At 33.6% G+C, this 26,368-nt stretch overlaps 3 protein-coding genes across 4 annotated transcripts; all 3 read right to left on the bottom strand.

Annotated features, from left to right (window-relative positions):
- Positions 1-3,783: 3,783 nt before the first annotated feature.
- LOC129904628 (uncharacterized) lies at positions 3,784-7,801 on the bottom strand. Its single transcript, XM_055980204.1, has 2 exons — positions 6,921-7,801; positions 3,784-4,819 (listed from the first exon to the last, which is right to left on the bottom strand). The coding sequence occupies exons 1-2, from the start codon at positions 7,500-7,502 to the stop codon at positions 4,043-4,045; spliced, it is 1,359 nt and encodes a 452-aa protein (XP_055836179.1). The 5' UTR covers positions 7,503-7,801; the 3' UTR covers positions 3,784-4,042.
- Positions 7,802-9,748: 1,947 nt separating this feature from the next.
- LOC129904707 (protein EARLY STARVATION 1, chloroplastic) lies at positions 9,749-16,277 on the bottom strand. 2 transcript variants are annotated; one of them, XM_055980286.1, is made up of 11 exons: positions 15,811-16,276; positions 13,831-13,922; positions 13,492-13,685; positions 12,397-12,436; positions 12,085-12,166; positions 11,900-11,977; positions 11,688-11,813; positions 10,980-11,101; positions 10,429-10,468; positions 10,246-10,320; positions 9,749-10,017 (listed from the first exon to the last, which is right to left on the bottom strand). In XM_055980286.1, the coding sequence occupies exons 1-11, from the start codon at positions 16,113-16,115 to the stop codon at positions 9,861-9,863; spliced, it is 1,311 nt and encodes a 436-aa protein (XP_055836261.1). In that variant the 5' UTR covers positions 16,116-16,276; the 3' UTR covers positions 9,749-9,860. The 2 variants fall into 2 exon arrangements, 1 of the variants encoding a protein (XP_055836261.1); XR_008770482.1 differs by lacking the exon at positions 9,749-10,017 and having other exon boundaries at positions 10,885-11,101; positions 15,811-16,277.
- Positions 16,278-18,899: 2,622 nt separating this feature from the next.
- Positions 18,900-26,035, bottom strand: LOC129904708 (WD repeat-containing protein DWA2-like). Its single transcript, XM_055980287.1, has 14 exons — positions 25,848-26,035; positions 25,677-25,760; positions 25,471-25,603; positions 24,763-24,874; positions 23,759-23,858; positions 22,911-23,038; positions 22,010-22,079; positions 20,921-21,009; positions 20,689-20,734; positions 20,401-20,474; positions 20,207-20,277; positions 20,075-20,133; positions 19,437-19,494; positions 18,900-19,353 (listed from the first exon to the last, which is right to left on the bottom strand). The coding sequence occupies exons 1-13, from the start codon at positions 25,890-25,892 to the stop codon at positions 19,453-19,455; spliced, it is 1,053 nt and encodes a 350-aa protein (XP_055836262.1). The 5' UTR covers positions 25,893-26,035; the 3' UTR covers positions 18,900-19,353; positions 19,437-19,452.
- Positions 26,036-26,368: the final 333 nt, after the last annotated feature.

The raw sequence follows: 26,368 nt of genomic DNA, 5'->3' as shown, positions 1-26,368 counted from the left end.
ATATAAAAATAGCATATTATTATCAATAAATAAAATCGAAGAGCGTGAAAATCAAAGAAATCTCATGATACTTTTAGAAATTCCTCCTGATTTTCCTTTCGTTTGTACGTATAATCTGATCTTGTTCTTCTTTTGTAAGTATTGATTTCCTCCATTTATAATACTGTATTAAAATTTAAATACTTCCCTTATATATTTTATTTGTCGCGTTTCGTTTTTACAAGAATAAAATTAATTAATTTTTAATTTGACTTAAATTGAATTAGATAAATTCAATATTTTAAATTCAAAGATATTTTAAAACTATATGAAAAATGTTATATAAATTTCAAACCTTATCATATTAATACGATAAAAAATCCATGCAGATTAATTTTAGATAAGCAAACGTAACAAGTAAAAACAGACTAGAAAGTATGCGAAGAATCATTCGTTGGGCGAGGTTTTTCACAAGAAAATTCAAAATATAAAAAAATCACAAGAATTTAATCATCTACTGTACATACATAAAAATAATTTCGTTATTTTCTATATTTTGTAATTTGCTCAAAACACTTTTAATCTTGAAAAAGCTAAGCTTGATCAAACATACTACAATTATATCAAAATTATTTGATATATACACTCTATAAACACAAATTATTTCGAACACTACTATCATAAAAAATAATAATAAAAATGTTTGGTACGTGGAATCATGCATGAATTGGTCACTTTCCTTGATCAGCCCAATGTAATGACGGTTGCAGGAAAAGATCTATTATGATATTTTGGGATTATGTTAATGTTCAACTTGAGGCCATTAATTCTATCTTGTCTAATTAGCAGCCATTTTTCAGGCCTTAATTAATTAACTTATGTAGGTTTAAGTGCAAAGAATCAGAATAAGGACAGCCTGTAAAATCATAAACAGTACAGTTTAAAACCTTTATCGAATGGATCATTACTCATAGAGGATGCATGGCATTAATGAGGGGTTACGTCCCAAAATATTATCGCACTTCTTTAAGAGTCAAACTATATAAATTTTGATCAATATTCTAGAATATAACGATAGCCAGAGTACCAAACAAATGTTACATAGCTTGGCTGTCAATGTTGGCTTGTAAGCCCACATCTATTTAATGCACACATGGTGGATCATATATATATATATATATATTTATTTATTTATTTATTTATTTATTTATTTATTTATTGTTACTTCAGTTCTCCTGCCCAACGCTACAACAAATGAATTTTGTGGTAATTATTAAGTAGCAATAATATAATTATTGTTATAAGGAAAAAAATATTGTCACTAAATGTCTCTTTTGGTTATCGTGCTATTTCAAATATTTTTTTTTACATTAGGTGTTTAGAATTCGGATTTGTTTTGATAATGGTAAATTAGTTATTAAAAAAGTAATGGAAGAAAATAAGTAAAAAAAATCTTCATAATTAGTTGTAAAAATTTACTAATTCTTGTTTGATTTTCTAAAAAAAGACAAATGAACATCTATATATTTTTAGCAAACATCACAACTAAATAGGAATAAAAAGAATATATAGCACCTATTTTTGGTAATAAAATATCTCCACAATCAGTTGTTAAATGTTGACCTTGAAATAACTGGAGAGCCATATCGTCAACGAATAATCAAACTTTTGGACATGCTTGGGGTAGTTGTTTGCTTTGTGTTATACATGCCTTAAATCCAATAATATTATAAGAATTAGTTGTTCGACGATGACGACAACAATAGCAACATATCAGTATAGTTTCATAAGTGAGATTTGAGGATCAATAGGAGGTAGGAGATATTATTTCTATTTTTGTGCATGGAGACGATTTTCGATAGATCATTGGTTCAAGAATTGATTTTTTTAGTTGTTTGTTGTTAAGAAAATTTTAGTTTTCTTTAACTAAGAATTATTTGATTAATCACGTTTTCATTTCTCTCATTTTCCCTTACTTCATGAATAATGAACGTGCCAATTACTTGGTTCCATTACTTTATATTCTTGTCGAAATTCTTTACACTCTGGAGTAGTTATATATATATATATATATATATAATTTTTTTTCAATATCCTTATGGAGATGCTTTTGAGCCAGCTTTTATTTACTTGGATTATTAAGGAATTAGAACTGTATGTCTTTATGAATTATATAAGTTGATTTTATTTCTCTTTCTTCAGTTTTATCTTAAGAACTTTTTCATATTGTGAACCAATTATTAACTCTAAGAAGTTTGGTAGTTGGAATTTATTCTCTTTTGGAAGAAGTGTTAGCTGGCAGCCTACCTGAAACGTGGTATCCAAAAAAAGTTAATAGTAGTAAAGAATAATACAAGACAAGATTTAAGTGAGCAATAATCATAGTAAAGAAGAATAATTCAATCTTCTATCTACACATTTTAATGGTGGTATACGTATCTTTGACAGATTTCTCACTTATAAAATTATACTGAATATATTGTTATTTAATTTATTATTGTTACCTTTGAATTCATGCAACATTATTAGCTATACTGAAGTTAGGTTTTGTAATTCAAATTTTCTTCCAAGCCTAACGTTAGCCTTTAGAAATGAAGTTTGAACTGTACAAACCATATGTCAAACTTCAAATTATTTTCTCATTAAGGTTGACAATCTCCAACTTTACAACCCATACATTTGAAGTTTATAACATTAGACTTGGGTTTTTAACTTCAATACTTTAAGTCTAAAGTTAATTATGAAACGACTAAACATTAAATATTTTGTAATTATCGATTATGCATTAAATAGTGGTCCATAACTGTCCTAACTATCCATGCACTTGCCTACTAGCCCTTGACTTAAGACTAATCCATAGCGGGCCTTCAAATGGTTGGCCCAAATCAAATTATAAGTTGGGAAACTTACTTAAATATATTATATTAAAAAAATATTTACTATTTATAATAATAATATTTTTTTTATTGGACACTTATAATATATTTATGATATAATTTTAATATCATTTTAATACATATTAGAGAGAATAATTTATAAAACTCATATAATACAAGTTTTATTCAAGGATAATATATTTATCACACACTTTAATACATTGTGTTAATTTCATACCAAACAAGTATAATATATTTTAAAAAACTTATAATACATTTATATTTCATGCATAATTCACTTTTAATACATTACAGATATATCATAATATTGCTATATATTGCTATAAATGATAATAAATAAAAAATATTGTTAAAATCAGTTATTATTTATTAAAAAGTAGTCTCCCTAGTAATCTTTACTTATAAGTTTTTGGATTCGAGGCCCAAAACAAAATACTCTGAATTTAGTAGCTTTTACGTATTAATAATTTTGAAGTTCACTCTGTATCAATGATACAACAATTCGTTGCATCAGTGATACAATAATATATATAAAGTGAATAGTTGTTTCAAAGCAAATTGTTGTGTTGTTGTATCATTGATATACATAGTGAATTGTTGTATAATTGATACAAAACAAACTTCAAAAATGATTGTATACAAGGCGAATTTCAAAAACTCTAGTTATGTTTGATATAAATTTTAAACTCTTACCGTTTGGTAATAAAGTGTATAAATTTGTCTGGTTAGCTAATTATCCTGCAATAAATCACACAACTTAATACCCCACCCACTATAATCCCACAAGTGAAATCTAGAAAGGTTAGGATGTATACAGACCTTACCCTAACTTTGTGAAATAGTGAAACTGTTTCCGATAGGCCATCAACACAACGAAATCACGCAATTTTGAATAACAAAATTTGAGGTACAAAAAACAGGAAACTTTTCTCCATTTCTCTAAGTTGCTTGCTCCATAAAGCTACAATATTAGACAGTATCCATAAGATATCCAACAAAAAGACCATCGTCTACAAGAACATCTAAGGTAATTTCTACAATTCTTTTTGTTTCCTGAGGAAGGAAAAATGAATGAAAAACCTTTTATGTAAAAAAAAACTGCGTGGGGCTAGAAAACTATACATAGTTTACCTATAGTATAATGGATTTGGCGATTTGCTTCGACGTTAGGTAGGCGCTGATAAATCCAATCGACAAATTTGAGACACTGGAGGAGCCTCCCAATAAGCAGTCTTTTTCATTATTTCCGCGAAATCTTTCACACACTGCTCCATTTTTAGATCATCAACTCGTTGTCTTGCTGCAGCCAGTTTATTACCTGCCACTTGGTCGAATATTTTCTGCCAACCACTCTCCCACTCGGCATGAGCATCACAGAGCTGAAGGGTGTTATTGGCCCAATCAGTCCAGCTCCATCCTTTGTACAGTTTGTTCATCATGAGCCCAACACAATGGTCAGTGCATGAAGGAGTGCAAGGCCGGCACTTGGCACCACTTAATGGACCTGGACTAGAAAGTGCTGCGACTGGAACACCAAAACGGGGTGGTGGAAAATCATAGCTACGATCTGATACAACACAAAATGGGAGGCGCTTAGAGATGTAGGGAACTCTGTGGATAGTCAGTTGGGACTTGAATGCACCCTCGGAGTTGAGGAGATGGTATCCGGCTGCATCCAATTCAGGAATCAAGGAGAGTCGCGAAAGAGCAACTACAGAAGTGTTGTAGTCACCGAGGCCAAAACGATCATTTAAGCCACCGTAAGATGAACCAGGAGGGATTAAGTAGGCGCCGGGAATGAAGTCCTCGGGTGATAGTGGGGCGTTCCAGTAGCCATCAACTCGGGTACGGATTATCCAATCATAAGTGAAGTTGTTCTTGTGCTGGTTGGCTTGAATCATCGTCAAGCATCCCTCAACCAGGTTGAAATATTGCAGCAGGCCCTGCCATACAGAATAGTAAGATTTTGGTTTCAATTTTTGGGAATTATAAAAAAGCTAGTGTAGGTTATTAGCATTCCAGCCTAGGAGCCTTGTAGAGCCAAAGCATTAAAGAGCATTTGTCATTAACAAAGATAAGTACGTCAAGACTCAAGATGGAAGTTTTACTAAATGAATTCAAGCCAAAGCATTATAACTTGAATCTATTTAGTAAACCTTCCATCTTTGACGTATTAGTAAATAAATAAATACTGCCCACTTGACATTGTTAAATGTAATTCCTTTTTTTCTCTTGAAAGTATGCTGATCTTTCTTCAATATAATAACAAGAACTACAACATACCCAATGTACTCCAACAAGTGAGGTCTGGGAAGGGTAGAGTATATGCAGACCTTACCTCTACCTTGCAGAGATAGAGAAGTTGTTTCCAATAAGACAAAATAAACAACCAACGGAAAGCCGGGAATGATTTCTACATATTCCTCGCTGCTTTCATTTTTTATGAGATTTTAAATACTATAGGAAACTCTTCAACATCTTTTCAGCTGTCGATCTTCATTTTATAAGATTCCAAACATTTTTCCACCTTGGACAGACTGGACACCATGCAGAGACAAGTCTAGCTTGTAGTAGTGAGGCTGTCCTTTATTTTATCTGGTTCTATATGTATTTTTCTTTCTTTTGGTGAACTATACAGATGCAGATATAGCAGTAGTAGTGGACACGATCGGCTTACACTCCATATGTATGAAAGAACTAGAGGAAAAAAACATTTAACCCTTGAATTAATGTCTGCAATATGAGTTAAGTGCTAATACATTAAGAATTCAAGGATCTATCGTAGTATCTCACAATTTACAATGAATCATTAAATCAATGTTATAAATGGCAAGAAAGACACACAATGACAAAATAGCAATTTAAATCCAACCAATGTGGTCCTGCTTAGATAAAGTGCTAGAGCTGGAATTAGTTACTCAAATTAGGACTTAGGTAAAGCCGTAAAGGTATAGATGTTAGACTTGTAAACACCATATCAACTGTCAAGCCTACTCTTCAAGCGTACTTCATTGTAATATTTCAACTACCATTAATCTGGACCAGCGTCCTATTCAATGGAAAAATATCATGAATTCGTAAACCATTCAATAGTGATCCTTGAGAATAATCTCATTTTTCTTTTCAATCAACAGTTCCCCTTCTAAAGTAACTAAACAGGGATTATGTCATCAAATTCTTCAACATTTTCTAATTTCTTCCTCACAAACCTGTGATGGTTAGAGCCCACAGAATTGGTGAAGACGCTGAGGAGGTAAACCAAATTTGACCTAAACTACCTACCTTCCATCGCATACATTTTCTCTTCTGTCTCTTCACTTCAGAAGAAAAGAATTGAGGTTCGGTCATGGCAGAACTGCAAACTTCTTCTCACCAATGTTTGTTTTATTTTTTTAATAACCGCGGTGTTCGGGCTAGTATGTGCTCACCTCGACTAAAGGTGCCGGATTTCATCAGATCATATATATCTCACTCTCAGACACATCTCAATACCAAACTTGTAGAGGTCAGCTATATGAATCAATGTACTTATAACTCTACTCTTATCTTAGTATCCTAAAGATTCATCAAAAGGTCAGAACTTTTGTACTGGTCATAAACGTACTGTAAGTTTTTTATAGGTAAATCTTCTTGTTATTTGAACACAGACAAAGTCACATTTCACCAAATCAAACCAAACCAAATACCAGAACAAGTCGACGTCAACTACTAACTAACATGAGCCACTAGCTACAAATACCATTAACAACCTTCCAAAATTGGAAGTTGGGTTACAATTAATACACCATTAATATCTAAAGTATTTGTTATGATCCTAAAGAACAAAACTCTTACGCCACATAACATTCTCCTTTAGGAATTTTGTTAAATTAAACCTCAAACACTAGTCAAGCTAACAACAACAACAAACCCAGCCACCAGCGTAGTGGGAAGATAAAGTGTACGCAAACCTTCCTCTACCTCGAGATTAGATTTCAAAGCGACTAGTTAAGCTAAGCAAACAAAATAAATGCATATATGAACAAAAAACAAAAAAGATTATACCTGAATACCATTAGGTGAGCCACGAGCACTGAGAACTCGAACCTGAAACTCAGTCGTTTTAATGGTTTTAGGCTTGAAAATTTTAATGGCGGAGATTCGAGGAGCAGTCTTCAACATGGAAAATTTGTAGGCATTAGAATCCAACGGACTATGAAGATACAGATCAGAATTCGGATATTCTTTCAGAATTTTCTGGATTATAGAAGGCCCAGTTAATTCAAACCTACGAGCACCACCCACTATGCATACAGCAATTCTAGACCGATCCAACTCCTCCTTCGTTACTGATCGATTCAACAAGACCGGCGGAAACAGAGACTCATCGATTCTAGACCGATCCAAACCGGTTTTCTTCTCCGATTGATTCGCAAAAACCGGTGGGAGGAAGTTGTGAGAAGGCGGAGGAGGGGCATTATTGTTGATAACAGATTTGAGAGGGGTAAAAGTGGAAAAAGTGTTACTGGCTATGGCGGATATGGAGGAAAGAGAAAAGTAGAAAAGGAGAGAAAGTGGAGGAAGAATCAAGAGTAAAAGCTTCCAATCAAGATCTGAAGAAACCCATTTAGAGCATTTTTTCATCATTTCTGAATCTCTTTCTTCGATATCTCCTCTGGTTTCGCTTCTTCTTCCATAAATGGAAAAGTTGAATCTTCTTCTTCTGCAACTTGTGCTGCTGCTTCCCCTGCTACTGCTCCTATTCTATAAAGACTGTAGCTTTTTTCACGCCATGCACGGCCAAATGAAGCTTTTCTACTGCTAATTTACTACAAGGTTGGCTGAATCATGAATGAACATTTGAATGACTCCGTTTTTTTTTTCTGGGTAAAAATTTCAGAAGATAATTATCACAATGTGGTGATGATGAATCTCGAAAAAAAGGGCAGCCCGGTGCACTAAAGCTCCCGCTATGCGCAGGGTCTGGGGAAGGGCCCGATCACAAGGGTCTATTGTACGCAGCCTTACCTTGCATTTCTGCCAGAGGCTGTTTCCAAGGCTTGAAAAAACACTTCTAGTTAGAGGTAGGGGTAGGCATGGTATGTATAATACCCTATTTGAAATTTTGATATGGTAATTTCGGTATTTGGTTTTTAAAACTATTATATTAATATCATATTAATTTAATTCGGTATGGTTTAGTATTTTGAAATTTAATTTTGATATTTTGTGGTATGGTAAATCGCCCCAGACCCCATGTTGTTGGATTTCACTGGGTCGCTGTTGTTATTGTTGTGGTATGGTAAATCGGTTACCATAGTTTGTTAGCTTCGACTAATATATACTCATATAATAGAATATTATGATTTTGACGATTCAAAAAATAGTGTTAATTGTATCATACTAAAATATTGCACATGTAGAAACATATACTTAAAAGAAAGTACAAACAATTTGTTTTGTTAATCAATTACATTTAAAATACATTTCAATCAAAATAGAGTAGTCAAAATTTTAACTTCTAAACATTTAATTTATACTAATACTAGGTTGCATAATTGTTAGTATTTTAATAATATATATATGTTATTTATGTAATTATATAATTCGGTATGATATTCGATATTTCAGTATGTTATATCTAAATACCAAATACCAATACCGAATACCAAAAAAATTTAAAATGTATACCATATACCATACCAAATATCATAATACCAAAACTATGGTATCAAAAAATTCTGTATGGTATGGTAATTCGGTATATATCATGCCATGTCTATCCCTAATTCTAGTTATAAAAAAATACTTATCATTTTATCATAATTTTACACGGCGAAAGTTATTCGAAAATAATTTTTCGATTTTTTAAATTTTATTAATTTTGTTAAATAAAACTTGAGAGAAAAAAATAAATGAAATGCAGATGGAGGATAAATTAATTATGGAAATCGAGGAATAAATATAGAGGGAATAAAGGTTTAAAAAGTGTAAACATGTAAAGTAGATCTAGCAATGGACATATATTCCCTATCTCACTAATCTCTTGTTGGTTAATTTAAATATTTATATTTGTTAATCTCAATGAAGACGACACAAGTCATGGCTTATGACAGATGTAATTAGCACAAATTATTTACTTCACCAAACACTATATAATATAAATTTATTCGTGGATCATGAATTTTTGCATCAGGTCTATACTGCCACGTATAGCTTTTCATGCTTGACGCCATATTTTATAGAGAAGTTTTTGTTTTCTCTTTTCTTTTACGCATACTTACATTGACACTCGATTAAATTTAAATTTAAACATTTGACAGCTCATTTCTAGGGATGGTATTCTCAATATTTTTTTAAAGGCACAAATCCAGGACCTCAAAGATTGAAGGGATCTCAACCAATGATGGAGCTAAAATTTTTACTTACGAATTTCAAAATAAAGAAGTAAACACAACATATTTAAAAGTATATAAACAAAAGAAATCCAAAAGTAAACACAACATATTTAAAAGTATATAAACAAAAGAAATCCAAAAAAAATCCTTGACCCTACCTAGCTCCACCCCTATCTCAATCATCTCATCACAATCCATCATTTTTACATTTAAAAAATTTCAACTTAAATTTCTAATTATATTTTCAATAATGAATTTTTATAGCCTTATGAAATATTAATTAACTTTAATATAAAAGTACCAATTTTGTATTTAAAACAAATTAACCCATACTTACAAGATGAAAGCATTTATAAGCATGGTGTGGTGGTAAGTAATCTCCATCTTTAACCAACGATTTCAATCTTGAACCTCGAGAATAAAGTCATATATTGTAGAAAGCATTTTAATCCTGATGCGAAAATGATTTAAATCTCTAAAAGAATGATCTAAATGAATAGGCAAAGTATGTTTTGTTACATTAGAATTAACAATTACAATCAAAATCTGAAAATTTGCCAACTACCAACATTCAACATCAACCTTGTTTCAAAACAAAATCAGCTTGTCATTGTGACAAGTTGGGAGGCAACTCATCTTCTGGAGGCGTAGATGGACCAAAATCCATATTTGGGAACACACCGGGCGGTCTTTCTCGAGGTTGGATTGACAATAACTGGGTTGAATTGCCTACAACATCTGCCCATCCGTAGTGAGGTTCAGCCCTATAAATTGTACAAGTTAAACACATGTTAGTTCAGTATTGTAAAAACTATTCATGAATGAGTTCAACTTCTATTCACTAACATCGTAATAGAATAGATACATGTAACTATCCATAATAAGAGGAACAAGTTATTTGAATAATAAGATAGGCAACTTGCTATAATTATACTGATAATGTCAACGTTATAAGTAAAATCCTACTTATATGAGAAGTAACTATGACTTACTCATAATAAGTTCCTTCATCCACAACGATGTCCCAACTTTCACCTGTTGTGCTCTTGCCATACTTGTGCACTTTGCTGATTCATGGAAACAACATTATTCACAAGTTTCTAAAGTGTAAAAGCGCCATGGAAATGGACATCTAATAAGCTGAATTTTAGTTCAAATTCATAATTGTGACATACCCATTTCCAAAGTGCTCTTCTCCCCATGTCCGGGACCATCCTGGATAATGAGGAAAAAGAAAATAAGAAGAGAATTGGATAATTGGTTACCTTGAAACTCAAAATAAGAAACACAGTAATACATACTATGACCTTATACCAACTCTTCTATCTAATGAAATACTCCATCCAAGATTAGACAATTTACGATTACATGAAATTGTGTGAGATACTTTGTAAAAGATTTATAGGCATTGAGAAACCGCCAAATACCATGTTATGTAGTTGCGGTTGTTTTAAGATGCAACATACAGATTCACACCCTATAATTGTTTGCTTATGCATAACCTTTTCAATGATTTCCAAAAAACATGTTTCTTCCTACTTGGACGGTGATGTACAGAGTGTTGTAAATAAGTATGAGATCACAGTTTCTCCTATGATAGCTGGGGAATTTCTTTCTGCAGCTTAACTTACACCAGGAAAAACGTGTAGCAAATGATTTTTATGTTTTAGCACCTAAGTCCTTTTGAAATGTAAAGTTGTGACTGAAGAACAAAAGGTAGACATACTATCACCGATGGGTGACACATGCCATGTTTCCCCTTGTCGTGAACCAATTCCCGCAAAAAATTTCTCTTCCCACTTGTCTCCCCATTTTGTTCCAAGCTCAGTTTCTGCCCACTTGTCTGTCCTGAAAAAAGGAGTATGCAATGATAAGCAACATAAACCACCTTGTCAACAACTCAAGACTATTAAGAAGGTTTTAACAAACTCAGTCACCCTTTCAAAAAGGGCAAGGTTTACCAATTCTTGAAAGGTCAGAAACAAGCAATTATAATAATGTCATGAAAAGGAGAGCATACAATAAGATGTTTAAAAAACCTCATACTTCAAGCTATGTTGTTTAATATCACTCAAGTTTCAATTGTATGAAGGTTCGATTCTAGAGGGCCCATAAGTTCGGACATATAATGATGCCCAATGTCAGGATTATCTCACCATCAAATTCTGGAACTAAGGCAGTAGCATATCCAAAGTACAGCATAAACACAGCTTTATCTACTGCAAGTGTGAACCCAAAGCAGATTATTGCAGTTCTAGTTTACTACTATGTCTTGAACAAGCATATTTTAAAGTTTTTTTCATTGTTCAGGTGACATTGAATGTATAACATCAGTAAAAGCAAAAACTATTAGTTAGTTACAAAAGTGCTTCCACATAATGTTCAGGCAAGAGTCGGGCGCTGAAAACTAAACACAACAAAATGAAGTACGTACCATTTAAGAACAGATCCTCTTCCATCATAATGTTCTCCCCATTTCTCCCACCACGATTGTTCATTTAATCTGCCATATTTGTGGGCCCCTTTCTCTGTCCAACCCTTCGCATCATACTTTTCCCACCTGCATATGAAATATCAATGCTTAATAAATTATTCTGCATGTATTCATGACCATGTAAACTAACTATTCCCCTCAAAATCTCTTACCAATTTTCATACCATCCAGAGTTCTCAGTGCCTGATTTTGCTTGTTTTTGTGCACTCCTTTCAATCCTAGCAAGATTACTGTAGATTGAAAATGCAGCATAATTATTTGAATAATTCTCCCGGAGCAGCAAAGCAATACTCAACAGCTTACATTATTAGAAAATCTAAGAAAACATGTATATAACCTCCATTCATCTTGGTGAAGAACTTCCCGCCATGTTTCCCACCATGCGTCCCCTTCAACATTTTTCCCGGATTTCTCAACACCTGCCAATTATCCAAAAGGAAACCTTAATGTTTCATGAAATACAAAATAAAGGATGACCGTGCAATCATTAAAAACAATTGTAAGATATAAAATTTAAACCAAATCAAATCAGTACCCCCTCAGTCGTCCCTTTATTCAATATCCGTCATGCTAAGAATAGGGGGTTTAGGAAGAATACGGGCTTTGTTTCGCAGCAATGTTATACATATTTAAAGTAAAAAAGTCATACCGAGTTCTTTGTATCCGGTCCAATCACTTTTCTCCCACCACTGTCAAGGAGATCAACAAATCCAATTAAAAGCATACACCTGGGATGGTACTTGATAAGGTTATAAAATAATGTCTACAACGAAACTTGGATTCAAAATATTTCTTCAACAATAATTTGTTAAAGAGGATGCAAGAACTTATTGGCGGCACTTTTTCCATCAGCATAAAGTATTCATGGCTAATCAATTAACCTTTTAATAGTCTGTCTGTCATATTATTAGCCAATCATTCCCAGAGTCCGATAAAAAAAGTGCATTGTGTTCAAGTTTAGGACATAAAATTAATTTTCTGATAGGTAAACATTCCCCATATTCTAGACACTTATCACTGGCTCAACAGTCCACAAGCCCAGCCAGAGAAAAACATGTGCATTCAAACCAGCAAAGAAAATTGATTTATGTGATGACGAAACATGAAAAAAGTTCTTGTAGTTCTCCTTCAGCTAAACCTCTACATCTTGTGCTTGTGTCATCAATGTAGTTTAGGCATTACAGTTCTGGGTTAAGGTTTTCGCTTCATTTTAGTGCGTAGCATTTATTCTTGGATTTTGGTAATTCTCACACACTAATCAAAAAATGCAACGAGCAGAAATGTCAAGGAACTAATATATGAGTACAAAACCTATCAACAAGTTTAGGACATTAATCACCATTTTCCTGATCACAGCTTCTTTAAAGTGAAACACAAAAAAGAAAAACTTTAATCTTGCTTCAAGTATAACGAACATAGAATTTTCCACGACTCGAAAATCAAAGAAGCAAAAAGTTGATGTATAGAATACTAGAGCATTACTCTTAATGTATAATAGCCCATCAAACTTTTGAACTCTGATGTTCACAAGCCTATGAGGCAACAAAACTAGAGGAATCTCCAAATAATACTCTTGAGATTGCACATCAGGTAAATATTAATTTATGCAAAAAATGTGAGATGTCAGTCCTTGGAAAAGGTGATCCCATATAATAGGTTTTCGAGTATATAATTTTACGATACAATCTTCAAGATCCACAACAACACAACCATACACTAATCACAAGATTAAGAACATGTATACCGTTTCTTTCCATTCTAAGGTACCATCACTGCTCTGACCACCCATCCTTGTCCATCGGCATCGGTATCCATTGTCACCGAGATCTTCCCCACTCTCCCGATACCATGTACTGCCGTCTTCGTTTACTCCAGTTTCATTGACATTATCATTTAGCAGACTGATACCCCAATCTTTCTCATTAGCAATACCCGTGTCTATAGAAAGGAAGGGTGATAAAAAAAATTATCATTAGGTGTCATAAAGATTGTTACAAATGTTATGCGACTAAAGTAATTATCAATATCATCTGAAAAGAGAAACACTCTTTGTAAAACCCAGAAAGGAAGGAGCCATAAATACCTCGTTTTGGTGGAGAGTCACGGGACTTAGGGCCTGAATTTCTTGGGGTGCATCGAGAAAAGAATTTTTCAGGCTTTGAAACAAATCTAGACCTGCATAAAGAAAAGTTGATGAAAAGAAAATAAATTAGAAAAAAGAAACAGCTACTTCAATCAAATATGAAGGACGCACAACATGGAAAGACCGTGAGATATTCTAGATACTAGAAACTCAAACACTACTTTGGAATTCACATCAAGATTATCAAGACTATAATGAAAGGCTTGTTATTGGCCATCCAACAAGTATAAGTAGCATAAACTGAGGAAGTGATATTAACAAAACGTAAAATCTTTTTAACAATCGGTTAACAATTTTTTTTCTTCACGCCTTTACATTGACATAAAGATACATCCAAATCAATTGTGAAATTCATAGTACGAAATGGAACAAGCAGATTTTATAAATTGCTTAGAGTTTCCATTGGTATTTTTTCTCACTCGTTTTGAGGCAATATAAGACTTTAACTGAATTAAATAGTAGAAAGGATAATGAAATCCATCTTGCAAAGTGTTGCCTTTGAAGAAAAAAGAAGAAAAAGCTTATCCTATACAAATTGGTATAGAGATTTCTAAAAGCCTCATATTTTGAGAGAGTTTCAGATGTTAACAAGCAAATACATAAAGCTTCTCCATTGTGTTGAAGTCGGAAAGAACAAAACATTCAAATCTCTACACCGTATCAATGGCAGAAAGAAAACCTTTTCCTTATGTTTCCATTTAGACAAATTTCAACATTTATCCAAACTAACCCGTTTGATGTCTTATCAACTTCTGCCAGATGACAAGTAATGCTAATTACTTACGCATTACTTCTTAATTAACTAGAATATCCCAGAAACTCGTAAAGGTTATGACTTTATCTCTTATAATAAAAAATTATTATTAACTAGTCTGACCAACCTTGAGAAAGTGCAGTTTAAGCATGTATTAAATCCGACGCAATAGAATCTATTACTTTTGAGTATAAAATTGTTCAAAAATCTTTGCAAGTCGACATAACAATAACCTACTAAAGAGCTCAAAAAACCTCAGTATAATCATATACAGGTTGGTATCCAGATTGCTAAAAGCAACATATTTGAAAAGGGTTCAGGTGTTAATAAACAATACAATAAAAAATTCTCTTTTGTATCAGAATCGGAAAGAACAAAACATACAAATCTCTACACCATATCAATGGCAGAAAGAAAATATTTTTTTTTGTTTTCATTTGGGCTAATTATAATGTCTGTCCAAACAAACCCATGTGATGTCTCATCAGCTTCTACCAAATAACATTTTAAGTTAATTTCTTTCATTTACAAATATCACATTACTTCTAAATCATCCTAAAAAGCTAATAAAAGGTGTTACTTTAGCTCTTAGAATAATAAAAAGATTACTATTAATCAATCTCCAATCTTGAAGTGATTCAGCTTAATCATGGATAATGGTTTAATTTGAATATGAAATTGTTTAACAGTTTTGCAAGCCGACATAGCAATAAACACTAAATAGCTCAAAAGAACCTTAGGTATAAGTTCAACAACCACCACCAGAGGATGTGAAGCACCGGATGGGGCTACTCCTTCTTTAACTACAGTTCTCGGCTAAAATCTTTGGAAGGGAGAACTCCCCTGAAGAACCCGGATTAGTTGGGCTACAATGTGCATAACGGACACCGTATGACAAACCAAAAAAAAATTAAAAAAAGTTCAATAACAAAAACTAACCACCACCCTTTTTGGGTCTCCTACATGAATCCTCAATATCCATTTTGCTAAATTTGCCCTATTTCATTACATTACTCCTTCAGGGTTCTAAAAGTATTTCTACAAATTCTAATTCTCCTTTGAATTCAACCGTCTATTCTTGCTGTTTGTGACAAATTGATGCTCAAGCTACCAATCAATGAAGAATAATTGGAAAAAAAATGTACTGAATATAAAAGATGACTTACTGAGGAGATGCAAAGGGCATTGCCGAAGAAGCTTGAATCCTCATATAATTAGTACTGATCTTCTTAGAATCCAACCTAAAATCATCACCTTTATCAACACCATTCCCCGAACCACTGCCACCTCTAATTGGCACTACAGAGTCTGAACAACAACACTTTATACTGAAGAAACCTCCGGTACTACTCCTCTTCTTCCTTCGAAATTCCACAAACCCATTACGTAATGTGGGCAATACCTCAACTCTGGGCAGCTTAGCCGCCCTTATGGGCGCTGTGAATCCTCTAGAAGAAGCCGAAGCCGCCATTATTGTTCAAAATAATGCCATTTGAGGTAGAGAATGTGTTGATAAAGCCCTAAAAGTTGAGTGAGAGTGAGGTTCAGATGGAGATTCAGAGACAAACAGAGAGTTTAGTTAGGTGAATAATGTTTTTTTAGAAATCAAATGGAATTGGTAGAGAAAAATTAGGAGAATTTTTAGCTACTTATAGATAAATAATTTGACTGTGAGGGACCAAAAAGTAAGATTAGATAAAGTAAGAGGATGATCTCGAGAAATGTGGGGCTCACTGCGAATTTCCGACTGGGTCCACTGACTTGTGATTTGTATCCATTTTGCCACAATGGATTTGCCACGTGTCTCACATAGTGAATCAGCTTTGTGGGACCTACTTTGTACCCAAAAAATGGTAAGTACAAATATGATTCACCAATGTTTCATCCATTCTTTTTTAATTGTCATGATAAAATTAAAGATAATTCTTTAAAAAAATAAATTAGAAGTATTGTTTTCTTAATATATTCCTTATTAATTATTTAATTTTTATTTATATATGTGTTTTTTAATTCTAGAATAATTAATGCTATAGAGGAAATTGGAAAAATAATAATTAATTCTCTCTTTAAATTGACAATTATTTTAAAGCAATTATTTTAATATACATGACAATTAAAAAGGCACGAAGAAAATATGCAATAATGCTTATTTTCTTTTGAAGATGTATGTAATAATGCTTGCTTTCTTTTGAAGATGTATGTAATAATGCTTGCTATCTTTTGAAGATGACTTTGTTATGAAGATATTTTATGGTTTTTTTTGGTAAGAAGATATGGTATTTGTATTAGGAGGTTACTAATTAATCTGAATTCGCAATTCATTATGGTTACTAGTGTTTTGTTCATTGCATATATACTATAATGATGTCATTTTTCTATTTTACTTTTTTAGTCATGCCACTTATGTATTACTCACTAATTATTCACTAGAACCAAGATATTTATATTTACCTGATGAAGAACTGTAAAAATTGCCTGTGAGTTGGTGGAACTAAAAATAGTAAAGACAAGAAAAATGATCCCTTTGATATTGTCTCCACTTGTTCAAGCAATTAAATAAGGCAGACGCAAACTATTGCATGTGGGAATTGGCAAAGAATAATAATTGTAACCAAATCATGGCAGGCAGGAACAGCATAATACAATTATTTGAACTGCCACTTCCTGTGTCTCCTTTCACAAAACTAATCAAGCAGCATACCATCAGTAATTAAGGTGTGATTTTAGTGATCAATTAAATAAGATGGGTAGATTTGGATTTATTTTTAGTAAAGACAAAAAATATATGAGTAGGTGAGTTCCATTATTTACCTAAGTTTTAGCAGGCATCAATGATTTAAACTTAATAGATTCAATTCGCACTGAACTTATATTTAAATTTATGATTGAGTTCAAAACTAATATTTGTATATTTTTGCGTTATGTGTCAAAAGTATTGAGCTTAGTTGAATTCATAGTTCAAACACTACATTCATCACTAGTGGACAAAGTTGTTGTGCACCTATGCTGGTGAGAGAAGTAACAGAATAGTAATGCAATGATCAAAATGGATTTGAACATCCCCAAATATCACTGTTGTTAAAAAGAATAGGCTAAGGACAACTATACATGCATGATGCATCGATGTAAACACTCATATTTGCTCGAATATACATCCTCGAGTTTGCTTTCTTAGTTGCTCATTAATTACTTCAAGTCTTCCAAGTTTTCTTAACAAAATTTGTATGAGGTAATCCCACCGTAATTCTTCTTTAAATAAACAATTGATTTGAATTTTGTTTCAATGTTTTTTTAAGTAAAATGCATGTCCAAACACAATTTCTAGTTCAAAAAATCACAACTTCAACACAACTCATTTTTTTAAGTTTAAAATTTCAGCTTCAAAATGTATAGCTGGGAGATTATACAGGCCTAACTCCGATAATATTCGCATCTCAAATGATAAATACTCCAATCCTCACATCTTACTATTCCCACTGTTATCACGTTTATCTTCCTTTTTGTGACAAAAAGAATGTCGGTATTATTAATTTTGAGGGGAAGAAGTATTTACTTGGTGCAATAAAGTCAATGACGCTGAACAAAAGGAAAATTAATTAACCATACGAATCATTTATTTGGTGCAATGGTAGAACCATACCCTGCTCACCACGTGTTGACAAGAAAGTATCTGATGACATGGCACGAGGTACATGCTGACGCTGAAATCTGAAATCTGAAAACTGAAAACTGAAAACTGTGGATAAAGCTGACTCACCAAACATCCTAACACGTGACTACTGACACACCTTACATGGTGAAAAGCAGCTCCACGTGTACATGAAAAAAGATTACTTTGTTTAAAAATGATTTCTGACCTGACTTTTGCTGTTGAACTAGGAAACCGAACCACTTTTGACAAGTTGTAGATATGCTAGCACTGTATGTTTGGATAAGCTTTGGGTCAATTCAATAACTAGTAACGGGTAACAAATTTCCAATTTGGAAATCTAAAGGTTGAAAACATTTATAGCCACATCTTTTCCCCTGCATTTTCAAACAATATTTGGCACTTTCTGTTTTTGTATCATCCACGAATCATACACATCGCTAACACAAATTAAATGGTAAACACGTATCAGGATCAACGTTTACCCCAAATCAATAGAGGCATATGATAGACAAATCAACTAATCAGCCTGAAAAACTAACTGCAATCACAAGTTTTTTTTGGAACATTACGATAATATATTTTCGCGAAAATAAACGAATGCAGTAAAAGATTAAAACTTTTACTTGAACCCGGTTCTGCGTGTGTTCAAGGAAAAGTGGTCATCAATATAGAACTTAACACTTGGCCACAGAAGAATAAGTCTACGTTGAGTGGATCCCATTATGAGTACCTAGTCGGATGTCCACGGGAGAGAGAATCTAAAAGATGCAAAGATACGACATCACTCTATTCTGACCCTCTAAAACGTGCAAAGATATAACAACCATAAACTATAGTGACTGGAAAATATAAATGACCATGTGCCATACGTTTAAGCAAATTCAATCTGGAGTGAAGCTGCAGACTAAGAAGCTTACGCATGAAAATGAACTGCAAACGTCATACTAGATAAAATGAAAGGGACCTCCTGCAAAATTCTACATTCCACCTCAGCAGTGTTAACTCCATCGTGAACACATGGTTCAATTTCAAGAAGACAGATTTGGAGGGGGACATACTGGAGTGATACAAACATAAAAAGAGATGAGTAGTGGCAAAGGGATAATGAGGTCAAAAGGTGGATCAAGAGTCGATACTTACTTTGGGTTGTTCTGATTTATTTTCTTGGAAGATGAGGCTTCGTCGATTCTACAACCACCTGCTTATCCACCACCACCACCACCACAGGGAAAAAGGAAGGAAAAACAATAAATTAAAACAACAAAACACTTGGTGCCAATTCTCAGAAGCTACAATGCTAGTTCTCAACTTATAACAACTGTTAGACTATTCAACATGTATTAGAAATAAAAAGCAAATTGCCAAAGAACACATGCACACTCATGGGAACATTTTCTATGTCATCCTGAAATCTGAACTCAGAACTCCAACACAAGAAACGATACAGATGCAACCAGAAGGAAAATTATAACTTCACTTTATATTCCTTATAAATATAAAATAAAAGAACCATGATGTTAAATAAATGTATTGATTAAACAAGCTAAAGATGGTTATCAAAACAAACAAAAGATTATTAGTATTTAAATTTTTTCGGGCACAAAATTTACTATTTGCCTATTATCTAAAAAATCCAATAGCATTTGCAGCAATATCTCCTATTGTTAATGCAAATCAAAGTAAGAGTAGTTCAAGATTGCAAAATCTTCTGGCTAATTTCCAGAGGCATGTATATTTTTTTCTTGATTCTTCTGACAAATACCAATTAGAGGGCTTACCCTTCCATCATACGACAATGATGCAAATATCCATGGCTCTCGACAGCTCCAAGCAAGTCCTACAACCAAGATGGACTAGTCAAATGCTGCTTACAAACTTAGCTGACAAGGCAACAGCAAGTGTGTACTTACCATATACACTGTCTTCATAGTCACTATATGAATTAAGCAATGGATCCACTGGCTTATTAGGGGAGTCAAAGCTGAAAATCCACAAACTTTATGAGATACAATGAGAGAAGATATGTTTCAAGTGCTTCTTCTTTTTTGGGCTTTTCTTCCCTTTCTTTTTTACGGAGAAAGGGCGGAGGGTTTATGGAAAGGACCTCTCTGAAGTTGGTTTTTCACCACAAGGAGGAGAAGCCAGCCACAGATTGACCGCAGAATCAGTTCCAGCACTCTGCCAAAGATTTTGTTTCAGCAACAAAACATCAATGACCAAGGTAGCACACGCGACTTGTTTTTAATACTAAAACCATATGAATAGTAGATAGACTACTTATATTTTCTGGGGAAACTCAGCATAAAAATTATGGCTCAGTTGGTGTGTGCACAAGTATGCTTTCAACATACGTAGGAAAGACAAACAGATAAAGGAAATGAAGAGAAAGAACCAGAATTAAGTCTTCATATTCGGGATTGCACTTGACAGTCCATGTCCTGTGAACAAACATCAACTGCATTTACTTAATACGGAAACGGAAATCCAGAAAGAAATTTCTAACCCTAAACCCTAACCAGAAAAGTTGGCAGTGAAACATTGAAAGGACCAGCAATAATCTTATATCAAGAACTCAACTAATTAAAGAGATGGTAAGCAGCTTCATTATTGCCACAAAGTAGTACCAGTGAGTATGTCCAGGGAGGTCAAGGACTGGAAACTTCAGCCTTCTGAGGTCCCATATATGTATCCCAGATTCATCTTCAGCCGTGACCTGCAGAATTTAAACACATCTTCACTGACACTGACCACCTGCTTTCTCCCAGGGAAAAGAAAAAGAAGCTAAGACCAAATTAATTTGAACCTTTTAAGCAGACAGTAGAAAATAAAGGTCGTAAAGTCATGATACCATTACCCCGCACATAGAACACTAATACTACCACTTTCTCCTGTGTGTATCTATTTTGAATCTTATTAAAAAATGGAGAGCAAAAGCATGCAGAGATGACAAAACAAGATTCATTAAGATGAACTAACTATTCATATTTCACTTTGATGTCTTATTTGGTATCTTCTTATTTTCTCTTCAAAGAAACAAAAAGTAGTGTTCCAAAAACGACAGAGAAATTCATCAACTAGGTCATTGTTAATCGACAGAAAAAGTTAAAAGGACACAGAGGATAATCATCTTCATATTTAACTGGGCATGTTAAGGGTAACATACTTCTATTTAGGTAGATGGAGATGTTAAAAACACAAGTATGGGAACTTCTTCAGAAATAAACAACAAAGCATTAAAAAAACCAGAAGCGTGAAAGAGAAATAGAGTCATTAAAAACATAAAGCCACAGCCATACACTTTAGAGGAAGTACTTTTCATGTCTTGACATTCATCTCATGTAATCTGTATCCATAGAATGATCGCTAGCAGGAAACAAAAAGTAGAAAGTCGAAGACATTATACTTTAAAGAACAAAAAGAATTATCCATTTCTTCTTGCAGAAACAAGAGTACCTCTCCACATTCCATATTGAAATTGAAATGTTAGAATAAAAAAATCAAAAAGGAAAAGAGAAAAAAGGGTCCTAAGATGAATCCACATTAGAGTGTCAAACTCCTAACATTGTTAATGTTAACAAGCATGCATACAGGCAAAAAGCAGATATACTTCACACGTTCATAGACACTTACACAAACAGATTATTTCATTTGCAAATGGATAACATATCAAGGGACCAGTGCAACTTAATAACTTCAGAAAGCTATGTACTTACAAGCATATGCTCTCTCTTCACATTGTAATCCAAATTACGTACATGGGGATGATCAATTGAATTTGTTTTCCTGCAGTAGAATTAACCATGATGTAAATTGTGCAAACAGGGCCCTTGCTCCTTGATAATCATTCGAGTAAATGGACAAAAGAAGATATAGCTTTATAGAATTTTTCAAGCCAAGCAAAGATCAGATGATGCTATCCTGAGAACGATTATACAAGAGTCTACTTCAGAGCTAGTATGTGCCCAAACTAGCAAGCTATGTGACTCGAGTGAATCAGTATCCAGTATAGAGTGTAAAAGGGTATAGGATTATAGAAATTAGAAGGAAAGGAGTTCTTCACCAGTTCGGGGACACAATGTCCAGATTGGTCGATTTTCTGTTTCTTTGAGCTGTACACATCTCCACTGGGTAAATAAAATCTTAACTTACCCAGAAAAAAAAGCTTTATACATACATAGAAAAGCAATTCAATAACGAAGTGAACAACTTTTGTGCCTTAAATTTTTTACCCTTTTTGTTATAAGCATGCACTACGTTATCTTTGGGCCTTGAAACAATTCAGTCTCTTTCTTAATCTATGACAAACTTTGATTTGGATCTATAGTTTATAACACTGGATCCTATGAAATTTACAGGAGTATGATCTTTATGGGGGGTTTTCTCTTATAGATTAAGCCATAGAAAGTACATGAAAATATTCTCATTTGCCCCTATTTCAAAGTAGATTTTGTCCTAAGTGACATAGTTGTCCATGCCATGCTAGCTACTTACCATCCAAGCACTATCTTACATTTTTTTCTTGGATGATTTATCTTGACATTATTCACAAGAAATCAGAGACTAACAACAACCAATGAAACAGAATATAGAGAATCAAGTACCATGTTCACTTACTTCATTGTCCGTAGATCCCAAAGTTGGACTGATGATTCACTTGTTAGTGCTAGAGCATTATAATCATGGGGATCCCAGGCGCCCCCAGATAAAGAATGTAGCACACCTGCTGATTCTTGTGATTGTACCTAAATTTTGCAGCAGACCTGAATAAAAATTAGCCCCACGAATCAGAAGTAACAACACTTTTACAACTATGCTTGAGGTTCTCTGGCAGCAAAGAACGGTGGTATCCGAAGATGAGACTCATAGAAGCCTAAGGTAAACTACAGACTACCTGTATTTCCAACAAGAGCGTAAAGATATGCTAACCAAAAGAACATCATCAAGATAATATTATTTCCAGGACAGTAAAATCTAGGTCTTAGCTGAAACAGAAGCACTCTATAGAATGCAACTTACAAGTTTATTTTGAGTGAGCTACTTTAAGTAATCAAACAGTTCAGTACTTAAACCTCTAGCCATGAGGAGCACCAGTGAACTTTTAGCCATCATATATGCCATTTCAAATGATTCATCAGCTTTTACCCTATATGTGATAACAAGAGTATTACTATGCCTAAGTTCCTAGTTCACAGCACTTTCAAACTATAAGGTAAACATTCATACACAATGACAGTATTGTGTACTGTGCCTTTGCTTCTACAAAACAATGATATACTTCTTGCAGTAGCATAAAAGAAATGACTGTTCAACAAAGCATGTCTGGGTCAAAAAAATGTAAACTGGAAGACCAAACACGAGCAGCACATTTCTGAAGTGAAAACTAAAAGAAAATCAAGATGATGCATTTTAGTTGGTAATTTTTATATGGCCAGATCTAAGTATAGCCATATTCTGGAATATACCTGTGCATTCTTCTTTGAAGTATCAAAGCTCCAGAGGAAAAGATTCTGCTCATCAATGCTAACCAACTTGTCATGCCTTCCTGTTGGCCACCAAAGTGTGCTGCCCACCATTTGTAATACATTTTAGTGTCCAAGCAAATGAAATAGATAATTCTTCGATTTAATATGTAACTCCATCAGGCTCACCATTTAATAGAAAAATTAAGAATAAAAGGCATGAGCCTCTGAAGCATGATAGACCAAAAGGGAATTATCGTAAACTGTTAACTACTTAAAACATCACAAGCACAAATTTAAAAATCAATTTGTTAGAAATCTACAGCAATCAAATTTTAATTACTTGACCACCATCTCAAAGAGCACAAGGTACTTTAAGATCATGCAAAAATTTGATGATGCAGTAGAACTGCTACTTGAGACCAATAACCTCTGAATTGCTTCATTTCGGAGAACAAAACAAAAAATGGAATAAACATGAAACTGAACACAGAAAAAAATTATGACTTTGAAGGATTAGGATTTCCCCTTCAAAATCAAAGAACTACATTTTCTGAATATATTTGGAGCACTCCTGAATCATGGCATTCCACAACTTTTGGAGATAATTAGGTTAGCTTTGTCGAAGGGTAGTATTAGAAATAATATCAGCAAACAGTGTAACAATTGGAGATCATATCATCAATATATTTAGCATAGGAGCTAATGTAGCATTTGGCATTAGAAGAGTACTTACGTGGCAAAGGAAATGATAATAGGAGTTCTTTTTTTCATAAATCGAATCTGCTGTCGGTTGGGTATGTTACAATATTAAGCATTAGAAGTTACAAGGATCCACTGGAATGATTATTAGGATGACCAAAATAAAAGCAGAATTTTGCACAACAATGCATCCTGTATTTCTTCTCCTAAGTATCAATATCTATTTTATATTACAAGCATGTAAATCTTTTGAGCTCAGGGGCTATGGTAAGCAGTTCAAGTTTACCATATTAAAAAAGACTTACCACTTTATCTTCGAACTATGAGCATCAAGAGACGCAATTCTCTCTAGTTGTGGAGAATTCAACTGGCCATACAACTCAGGGATCTGCCATATTGCTGCCCCATATGTTTCACCTACAAATAAATAGAGCATCATGCCATCATCATAGAACCTAGTTCTATCATAAACATCAAATCAGCAATACCAACCACACTACCGTTCTAACTTCTAATGAACTTCACGAAAGGCAATTCAAATGCAAAGAACTTCCTTGTGATCTTGGTTAAACAGACAAGTGAAGATCATAAATTAAACTTACGATCTAATTAAAAGAACGCTACAAAATAAAAATAAAACAAATTATTGCTCGAAACACCAATGAATACTAGTTCTATCAAAAATATCAAAACACCATAACCATGAACAGTGCGACTCAACCAATCAACATCAATAAACTATGCATCAATCTCAAATTAGTTAGCGCGAATATGCAAATCCTTTGTATCCATTCCACACTATCGACAACATTAACTTCTAAAACAATGAAGATAGAATTTCCTCATGATCAAGCTTAAAGAGAACTGTCATTCTGACAGATGCACAGATACTAAATTCCACTTACAATCTAACAAATCTAAGAATTCAACAGAAGAAACAACAAACTATGTGCATTCGGATCTACGAAAATGAGATAGAGAACTAATAAGACTCATTAGTCGAGTAAACTTACCAGAAGAAAAAACAGTCGAGAAAATACGTTGATCGAAGGGGCACGAAGCGAGGTCCCAGATCTCATTGGGATGAGAAAAGAGACCTTCGCATATCAACTCAGTACCAGCTGAAGAAATCCGAATCAAATGTACCTGCAAATTGCCAAATTACTAGGAAATTCACGATGAATTACGAAAAATTACGGAAATGAAGCTGATTGAGTACCTCATTTTCTTCTTTGAGGCTGAGAGTTCCGGTGAGGAAACTGGTGTGATCCGTATCAGCTTTCACATCGGCGATGCATCGTGCCTGAACAGAAAAACGACCTAAATCAGTGAATATTTAGGGTTTAAGAGGAAAACAATTATGAAAATTGTGAAAAAAATTGCGATTAACCTGATATTTGAGGCCATAACCGATTCCATTTGATCCTCCTTGCATTGAATCGCAGCGTAGAGAGCTTTTTCCTGGTTATTGCGGATCTTAAAGTGTTGTTGATATTTTGGAACTTTCAACCGTAGCTCTAACACACTCGCAGCAACTTCACATAATACTTGTGTGTATTTGGAAAAATTCTACTTTGGAGTTTAGATTTATATTTTTATTTCTATTTGTTTAATTTCTATTTCATATTGTTTTATTTTATATTTATTATTGTTATAAAGTAAATTAACTTTGTAAAATAAGGTGAGAATAAGAGGAAAAACAGAAATGAGAGAGAGAGAGTTGAAAGAATTGAGAAAGTCGTGTGTTCTTCGCTTTATATTGCAAAGTGCAATTTATAGATAAAAAGATGACACTATTGGGCAACTTGCCCACTTACAAGAAAAAATAAGTTGCCCACTTACAAGAAAAAGTAAACAAGTAGACAGTCACCCAACTTGTTCTTTAACACTCACCCTTGGATGTCCACGTGA

Source organism: Solanum dulcamara, chromosome 9 (genome assembly GCF_947179165.1).
Source record: "Solanum dulcamara chromosome 9, daSolDulc1.2, whole genome shotgun sequence".
NCBI lineage: Eukaryota > Viridiplantae > Streptophyta > Magnoliopsida > Solanales > Solanaceae > Solanum > Solanum dulcamara.
Note: the sequence above shows the minus strand (reverse complement) of the source record. Positions and strands in the feature narration are given on the sequence as shown.

What these genes read in the sequence shown, in the direction of transcription:
- LOC129904707 (XM_055980286.1), bottom strand. Translation starts at nt 16,115, where the DNA reads ATGGCGGCTTCGGCTTCTTCTAGAGGATTCACAGCGCCCATAAGGGCG. An exon ending in ATGCCCTTTGCATCTCCTCA is followed by an intron (nt 13,923 to 15,810) that starts GTAAGTCATCTT and finishes TTCTTTATGCAG; the next exon opens with GTCTAGATTTGTTTCAAAGC. An exon ending in GATGAAGGAACTTATTATGA is followed by an intron (nt 10,018 to 10,245) that starts GTAAGTCATAGT and finishes TACAATTTATAG; the next exon opens with GGCTGAACCTCACTACGGAT.
- LOC129904708 (XM_055980287.1), bottom strand. Translation starts at nt 25,892, where the DNA reads ATGCAAGGAGGATCAAATGGAATCGGTTATGGCCTCAAATATCAG. An exon ending in CTCGACTGTTTTTTCTTCTG is followed by an intron (nt 24,875 to 25,470) that starts GTAAGTTTACTC and finishes ATTTATTTGTAG; the next exon opens with GTGAAACATATGGGGCAGCA. An exon ending in GAAAAACCAACTTCAGAGAG is followed by an intron (nt 20,278 to 20,400) that starts GTCCTTTCCATA and finishes GTGGATTTTCAG; the next exon opens with CTTTGACTCCCCTAATAAGC.
- LOC129904628 (XM_055980204.1), bottom strand. Translation starts at nt 7,502, where the DNA reads ATGATGAAAAAATGCTCTAAATGGGTTTCTTCAGATCTTGATTGGAAG. An exon ending in GCTCACCTAATGGTATTCAG is followed by an intron (nt 4,820 to 6,920) that starts GTATAATCTTTT and finishes TCTGTATGGCAG; the next exon opens with GGCCTGCTGCAATATTTCAA.